Here is an 8,732-nt window from a genome sequence, read left to right on the forward strand (position 1 = left end):
GCTATATGTCCGGATTGGGCAGACTTAGGGCTGCTACTTGAAACTTCTCCTGGCCACATGGTTAGGCTCCGTATTCACGTCCTCTTCCTCTCCTCTTCCTCTCTCCTCCCTTTTCCTCCTCATATCTGCCCCCACTTTCTAAGACATCCTGTCCCACCATTTCTTTCCACTGCCCAATCACAGGCTCTAACCTTTATTTAACCAGTTAAAATGGAGAAGGGGAATCACAGGAGATCACCCATGTGATCCACTGCTCTCGGCAGGGGGCAGCTGGGGGCGGGGGTGGGGAGCAGCCCCTCTTCAGGAAGTAGAATTAACATCAGAATGCAAAGAGCATCAGGGCAACCTACAACACTCTAAACTCCTAACAGTCTCTCCCCTTTGCCTCCTGATGGGGGATGCGAGATGTTCTCACATTGCAGGCTTCAATCCATGGATGGGAAATTTTTTAAAAAGAAAGATATCAGATTTGATATAGAAGATATCAGACTGCATCATGTACATCACCGGGTATCACCTGACACTCGTATTTTAGTCATGTGTACTCACGTTCACAGGAATACTGGGTTGCAATGTTAAATGTGTATCAACTCAGAGTCTCAGCGCAAAATATTTAAGCCAGTAATACCTGTCCAATAGCAATGCCTACCACATGAACATTGATTTGAAACATCCATGTGTTACAATCCCTTTTCCCTTTTGAATTTTTGTTGTATGTATGTGGATATGTCCATGTGGTTGTATGCTGCATATGCCCATGGAGACCAGAAGAGAGGATTGTATTCCTCTAGAGATGGAGTTATAAGTGGATACAAGCTGCCTCCTGTGGTGCTAAGAACTGAACTCACATCAATTGGAAAAGCAATACACACTCTTAACTGTTGAGCTGTCTCTCTTGCCCCAGGGGTTACAATCCCATAGGGTTGGACCTGAGGGGTGTATAATGCCTGTGTGAACAGAAATGTAGGGACTCTGGCTTATGTAAAGTCTGTGGGGGTGAGGGTCAAGCGACTAATAGACAAGATCTTATTAATATTTATGATTCCATCTTGATTGACTTTCTCCCTAGGAATAAAAAGGTGTTCTTATTTAGAGAAGAGTAAATATAACTTAGTTTTGGAAAACTTTTCACGTTTGACAAACCATCTCATGATGACCAGGCTGCGTGTTTAAAATACACAGTACAGGTAATTCCACCGTGATCAATAAAAAGCACTCCTAGAAATACAAAAATAAAAAACAAAAACCAAAAAGCCTTTGTTCTAGATGCCCCTATGCCATTTTCCCCCACCATCTGTAAAAGCCAGTTCATCTCCCAAAGTTTATTTCAAAGGCCACCTCTTCTATGGAAGCCTTTTAAAAAATAAGTAAAAACTAAAATAATAATAATAATAAAAATTAAGAAAAATTGCCTATCTACTATCCACCCCAGTCCCAAGTATGGGAGTAGTCGGTTTTTGACTCTCTGGAACAGAAAACTGCCTTTTGCATTTATGTTCTTGTCCAACTCTAAAACTAAGGAGGAATGCCCAACCCAGCTCATCCCCTACATCAGCCACCAAATAAACAAAAGCAACAGTGAGTCTGTCGGGAGGGGTGACCATCACTTTAGAGACCCTGATGTGTGTAGCAGCTGAGCCAAAATGACTGAACCTCTAGAGAAAGAGCAGGAGGGAACCAAAGGGAGGCATTGCTCCCTGGGATAACTGCCTCTGCTCAGGGCTCAGGCCTGCAGAAGCTGCAGACTCCTGTGCAGAAGGAGCCCCTTCTCTGCATCTCTGACCTTCAGAGTAGAAACCGGAAGTAGCGCAGCTTAAAAATGTTTCTTACGGACATCCATCTCCGTTTTAACAGACAGTTGAAATGATCAGTTATCGGATAGGTCCTGCACGAAAGATCAACCCTGAGATACAAATATGGGTGCTTCTGTATGGGGGTGATAGTATGGAAGGAGACAGACACGGAAGCTCCTATCAGTTGATTGTATCACACTGGTCATACTTTTGTTTCATATACTGTCTATAGTGGTGTGAGACTCGTCCTCCCGCACGTACAAGAAGCATACTTGGGTTCAAAGCCAGAGTCAAAACTAATAAAGTGCAATTTGTTTGCTCGGGATTCCATGTCTACCAATTAGAAAAAGTTGTTCTGTTACCAAAATAAGAGTCTCTGGCTATTAATCTGCACCTCCTCTCTTCAAAGATGGGTGCTTTTTTTCCCCTATGATGAAACAGATGTGTTCAGTGGTCTTTATTTAAAATTTATATCTCCTTTCATGAGATAATTAACAGGCACCACTCCTAACTCATGGCATTTGGTTTTCAGATTTTTTTTTTAAATCAATACCATTTAAGGTTCTGACCTTCTCTTTTAATATTTTGACACAACCTTAACTTGCAGATGTCAGGGTCTTGCTTGGTAATTCCTGCAAAGCCGCTCTTCATCGGCTGGAAGACATCTGCGGGGCTCTAGAAAATGCATAGCCCTGATATCAGAAAGCGGACCTCGAAGCTAATTCTTCATTGAGGCAGAGCTGTATAAACTCAGACAAGCTACCTGATCACCTATCCTCAATTTTCCTCTCTGTAAAAATCAGACCAACAACAGTACGTACATGGTAAGTTTCTTGTTGGGGAATAAATGACCTAGGACATATAATGGCCATGCCTCTGACAAGTATGTAGCAAATATTAGACTTAAAATACCTGCTGTCATTTTTGGTCTTGGCACAGTTACAGATTAAAACTCGTATTTTCTTATCTATAAAATGAGAGTACTGTCATTTACTTTTGAGATGTTATCAGATTCAAACAAGAAGATAACAGATATAGGAATATCAGACATATAGAAAGTAATCAAGTATGCCAGGCATGAAGGACCCATGCCTGGTATCCCGGAACTTAGTAGACTGAGGCAGGATAATTACCTTGAGTGTGAAACTTGCACACCAAGACTTTCTTTCAAAAACAAACAAGAGCTGGAGAAAGAGAGGAGCGAACGAGCGGGAGGGAGGGGGAGAAGGAGAGAGAGACAGAGAGAGAGAGACTACATGTTTTTGATCATGCATGAGCTTGAAACTGAACTGTAAACATAAAAGTCTTTAGCAAATCCTAAAATTGAGTTAGAAATGTCATGCAAAAATTGGTCCATAACTAAGAGAATGTCTGACATATTTGAAATGCAAACCCAAGTTTTTTGGTTTATCTTTAACTTTACCTAAAGATAACCTTTTGTAAATGTAAATTCTATATCCACAAAATAAGAAACATTCTCTTAAGCCAAACTGTTCTACTATACTGTAATCAAGAAATCTAACATGCTTTCTTAAGCCAAGAAACTATATATTGCTTACAAATCTGATTGAGTGTGCAATGGCTTAAAAAAAAATGCTTTCCAGCTGTGGTGGCGCAATGTCCTCAATGCACTAGTGAAACAGGTAAAATCTATGTGGTCTGAGGCCAGCCCAGTCTACAAAGCAAGTTTCAGGCCAGCCTGGACTATGTTGAGAGATATGGTCAAATAAATAAATAAATAAATAAATAAATAAATAGGATATTAAAAATTTAAAGACAATTCAGCAGGCATTCTTTGACAGTATTCAAGATAATTTACTGGGAACTGAAGACACACCTTGAGCCCTTGCCAAAAAGGCCTACACATTACCACTGATAATCTCAAAATACAACTTATAAAAACCATACAGGAGTTCAATTTGAACCAGAAAGTGGATAAGTAGCATAAACATGCGTCCAAAAAATAAGTTCTCCCCTTTAACTACAAGCCTGCCTAGATTTTAAAAAGCAAAAGTCATTTTTAAAAGGCAGTTGTTATCTGGGAAGCTATTGAATTTGTGCCAGAAACCAATATTTCAAAAGGTAAACCTGTAAAATAATAGGTATCTGTAAATGAAAGACTGGAATAACCCCAGGAGCAGCAACACAGTAATTAGCAACTTTTATAGAGTAATAACATGTTCCATATTCTCTCTACACTAGCTCTTTGAAGTTGCCAGTGTAATATATACAAGTTTTATTACATTGGAGCCCATCCTTGTGTGTTTTATAGGTGCTAGCATTATGCAGAGCAAGCTGTAGTCACCGTCGGATCTTCTATAAGAAACTGCCCGATAATTCGTGAGCTCTGTGTCTAGTTTATTTTGTTACACCTGTCTTTAAGAAAATAAAGTCACTTTGAGCCTAAGTCACTATGGAGATTCACATGCCCACATGCCATCGAGGTATGTGTCATAAATCATAAAGCAGTTTAGCTTTAAAATTGTGCATCGCATATTCATGTGCACACCACTTGCAGTTTTTGACACATGTGAACTCTTTACTGAATTAAAAAGGGAACTGCTCAGCTCTACAATCAGCGATTACCAGAGGCAGAACAGAAAGCAGTTAATATGCTTGTTCCAGCAGATGTTCATCCCCGTAAATATTAAACATAACACAAGTTCCTCCAGGAATATACAAGCAGTAATTTTACCACCTGAATAGGGCTGGTTGGAAACATTTAAGGGGTGGGGGCAATGTGAGGGATGCTGAAGCAGCCAATGGGATTTTTCAGACAACCGCAACTAGAATTAAATTGCATCTACCTGTGATTTACCTATAGCAGCTCTCCCTAATGCGAGATTAGCGAGAACTGGAACCCCAAGTGCATTCCAGGCTGCCAGCTTTGAGCTTGACAAAAAGAGTGAGGAGTTCAGCCATGGGCATGTGTGAAGAAAGGGTGCAAAGGAACCGAGAACCTCCGGGAAATGAGTCTCCCTGGGCCAAGGCCTCCGGAATTCGGGCACCAAGACACACTGGCCTCCTGCCTAGGGTGCTCACTTTTCCATCTCCAGTGGGAGTGAGGTAGGACAGAGGAAGGATGCAAACGCCAAGCAGGGAGCAGGCAGGGCGCAAGGCTAGAGAGCATCCTCTCCGGGCACTTCGTAGAGGTACCAACTCTAGGGGGTCACAGGGGTGGTGAGCCTGAGGCTCTCCGGGAGCTGGAGGGGAGCACAATCCGAAGGAAGGGAGCTGAGAGGGGCTGCGAGATGAGGGGTGGGCTCTCAGGCATCAGTGACACGTTCTAAAAATCGGTTCTCTTCCCCTCCACCGCTGCGCTCCTCCAGTGGCAGCCAGACCCCGGCCCCCTGAGCTAGCGCAGGCAAGCACCGAGGGGAGAGAACGGAACCGGAGACCGACGAATTCACGGGGAGGCGGCCGAGCATCCAGCCCGCCAAGGCTGGAAGGAGCCGGCCAGCGAGGCGGGTGTCCCCGAGCCACCCCACCCCCACGGCGGCCGGGCACCCGGAGTCCCGGCCCAGGTGAGGGCAGGCGGGGCCAGCGCGGCTCCCCAGCGGCCAGCACCGGGACTCACCACAGCGACTCGAGGTCCCATTCCTGGAGCAGGGCTAAGTCGAAGCTGTCCATGGTGGGAGGTGTCAGCGCCGCCGCCGCCGTGTCCGCCGCCGCCGCTGTGTCCGCCGCCGCCGTGTCCGCCGCCGCCGCTGCCGAGCCTCGGGCCGCCCGCGCGCTGCAACGAGAGGCGCCCGCTAAGGTGCATCCCGGCCGCGCCCGAGCCGCCGCCGCCCGCCTGCCCGCCTGCCCGCCAGTCACCCTCCCCCGGCTCTCAGTGCCCGGCACCCCCGCGGCCCCTGCTTCCCGGGCCCGCCCGGCGCACTCACCCGCTCGCCGGCTCGCGCGCAGCCACACTCGCCGAGAGCCGCGAGCTCGCTCTCTCGCCGCGCCGCCGCCCCCTCCCGGCCTGCGCCCGCCCCTCCGCCCCTCCCTCGCGGCGGCCCGGCCCGCTGCAGCCGCCGGCGCGGTGCTCTGCGCCCGCCCGCTCGCCCGCCCGCCTCTTTCTCCTCCGGGAGGCGCGTGTGCGCGGGCGAGGCCGAGGCGCGCGCGCGCGTCCTGAGCCCCGCGCCGCGCCCGCCCCGCGCGCCCCTGCGCTCCCCGCGCTCCCCGCTCTCCCCGTGCGGCTGCTCGGGGTCCCGCGCCCTTTCTCGGGCCGGACTGCCGGCTCGCCCTCCTCACCCGCGCCCCTCCATCTCTCCAGACCCTCAGTGGCCCCGAGGGTTGCGGGGGACGTCCTCTGAGCCAAAGGGAGCGGCGCAGCGGCGCCGAGGGCAGGGGGATGCCGTGCCGAGCCGAGGCCGGCCTGCAGCAAAGCAGACCCCTGCCTCTCGCCCTCGCCCCGTGTCCAGCTGGGACTTTCTGGTCCTCCGCAAATTAAGGGGAACCCGCAGGGCGCTGCGGCTGGAGGTGTGCACTCTTGAAGATCTGGGGTGGGCGCTAGGAAGGAAAAGCCCTGGGCGCCCCAGGCGCGGTGAGAGTTAACAGTGCAGCCCACGGCAGCGCTGAAAACAAATCGTTTCAAATATCTGGAGCCAGTAACTTAAGTGAAATAAAGAGGAGGCGGGAAGGAAGCGTCTTCCAAGACCTGCTTTCAGCTGCAGTTTAGCCTGGGGGCTGGGAGGACGAGGGGTATCCCACTAGCCCTCAGCTGCCCAGTCCCTGGAAACCAGTCTCCTTTCTTTTTATTTCATACTGGAAAGGCCTCTCTGGGTTTCCACTACAAACTTCCCGCCGCCTCCTCTCCTGTCTAGAGAGTGGCAGATTGTCAGCTGGAAAGATGATAGAGTACCACTGTGGCTTGTAAAAAAAATAAAACCCTTGCTATTATTACTCCCTTGGTTTGAGAGACTGCTCCCCCCTCGCTCATTATTATATACACTCTGAGAGTGGGGACTGGAGGCGTAGAGCTGGTCTATCCTTCCATCTCTGGGCTTCTGCCCTCAAAATTGAGGATCCCATGCTGGCCCCGGGGGTGGTGCATGGGGTTCCCCTCTCCCATGCTCTTGGCCCCAGTTCCTGGAGCCCTGTTCAGGATTCCCCAGGATTCCTGGAGAGAGCAGCACCGAGCAAAGCTCACCACTTACACCAAACCCCGCATGCCCTAAGGGAGGCCTTTGCAGTGTATCGGCCTTTGTTCCTTTTCTAGACAAGAAGAGCCACCATGTGAGGCCGCCAAAAATTTAGCCCCTTTGGTAGAAATCCTAGGAGCAACCCCTTTTTTTATTTCACCCACCTCTGAAGGAGAACTAACGAAGTCGTGGGCGCAGGTAGATAAACTGCCAAAAAGCCAACTAGAGTTCTATGCTCTCGGAAACAGAACTGCAAAGCTCTCGGGCCCCCATCCTTTTCTTCCCCCAGCTTTGGAATAGTTCCCTATTAGCATCCATAACTAATGTGAAAATATCAATCGCTAAGTGAAGGCAGAGTCTGCATCAAATCCGCTGTAGAAACTGACTGGTTATTTTTACAAACTAACAACTTCGCTGCTTGAAACACCACCCCGGCCCCTTTAGTTGAAGGCTACAAAAGAACAAAGGAAATATGGACAAAGTACAGGTGTGAAGGGCTGGGATCCAAAATCTTGGTCTACAGTGTATCTGGAGAGAAGGAGGGGGGAAATGTGCCTTACAGATACCTACTTAGCATAAACCCTCTTGGAAATGTTTGCTCTGGCAAAAGTGAGCTATAGACATCACATGGAGACAGCCTTCCCAGGAACAAAGGCTGGGGGTGGAGGGTGGAGGAGAGAGAGAGAGGGGAACAGCCCCTGCCTGGAAGAACTGCAAGTTCCAAGGCCTGAACAAGAAATGTGTCCTGTTCCTTGGGCTCCTGGCTGCAGCTGGGAGTCTTCTCCAGAAAGGAGACCTCCCGCCCCTCCCAGGGATCTGGCTTCCCGTCCCTTCCCTTCCCACCACATCTGTTTATACAAAAGAAGCTGCTGAAGAACAAACAGAACCGTGTTTACTGCGGGTCCCATGCCGAGCGAGCCTGAGGCTCGGACACAGATTCAAGCCTCCTCCTCTTAGTGGCTGAAGATAAATGGGTCCCAGAAAAGGAGAAAGAGCAAAAGGAGTTAGGCTTGGGGAGGGAAAGGTTATTTGTAAAAGGTCTCCCTAAAAGAGCTATGAAGGGATGGACAGATGTATATTTAAGTGTCGGCTCTGGGTCCTCACGTTTACATTTAAGTGTACTTGAGCCGGAAGTCATTTCACTGTGGGTAATTTTTTTTTTAAACGTTTCTTCACAAATAATGTATTTTCTGTTTGGGGTCTTTAACTCGAGGACGGATGCATTAGTATTTTATTTCTGGTGGATGTTTCTGTGAATAGAGCCCACTTGGAGAGTGAAGGCATTGGAAGAAACCCAAAATGTTGTTGTAGATACTGTCTTTGCCTAAGCTGTGATTGAAATAAACTGAAAATGAATAGATTTCACTGGTGAGATGTAGAGGAGTTAATGAGACTCTTCAATCTAAGAACTTATTATTTATATTTTATATTTTAACTTGTTAACTTATATTTTATATTTTATGGCTGTTCCCATTATAGAGTCATTGGTGTATGAGCCGAATCCAGCACTGAGACAAGTCAAAATTTCAACATTAGTAAAAAAAAGAAGAGGAAGAAGAAGGGGAGGAAGAAGAAGAGAAGGACAGAGGGAAGGAAAGGGGGAAGGGAGAGAGAATGTGAGGTGCTGGTACTCTCTAGAATTAGAAAAGGGGTTGGTTTGTTGAGTTTTTGTTGTTGTGCTTGGGTTTTGGTTTTGGTGACTTTTTGTTTTGTTTGGAGATGGGGGGTTGTTTGTTTTTGCTAGGGTTTTGTTTTCTGTAAAGGAACAAGAGATTGCCCAGATAGATAGATAGATAGATAGATAGATAGATAG

At 47.9% G+C, this 8,732-nt stretch overlaps 1 protein-coding gene across 7 annotated transcripts in view; it reads right to left on the reverse strand.

The window, feature by feature from the left end:
- Aff3 (AF4/FMR2 family, member 3) overlaps positions 1-8,460 on the reverse strand; it is a 454,786-nt gene extending 446,326 nt beyond the window's left edge. For 6 of the 7 annotated variants that reach the window (XM_030251556.1, XM_006495737.4, XM_011238447.3 and 3 more), the window contains exons 1-2: positions 6,030-8,460; positions 5,371-5,526 (exon numbers count right to left, since the gene is read on the reverse strand). In XM_030251556.1, coding sequence (XP_030107416.1) covers positions 5,371-5,526; positions 6,030-6,043 — 170 coding nt within the window. In that variant the 5' untranslated portion in view covers positions 6,044-8,460. Of the gene's footprint in view, positions 1-5,370; positions 5,527-6,029 lie in introns of those variants that run through there. The other variant, NM_001290814.1, reaches the window with a different exon arrangement.
- Between the last annotated feature and the right edge of the window lie 272 nt (positions 8,461-8,732).

This window comes from Mus musculus, chromosome 1, assembly GCF_000001635.26.
Source record: "Mus musculus strain C57BL/6J chromosome 1, GRCm38.p6 C57BL/6J".
Classification (NCBI taxonomy): domain Eukaryota; kingdom Metazoa; phylum Chordata; class Mammalia; order Rodentia; family Muridae; genus Mus; species Mus musculus.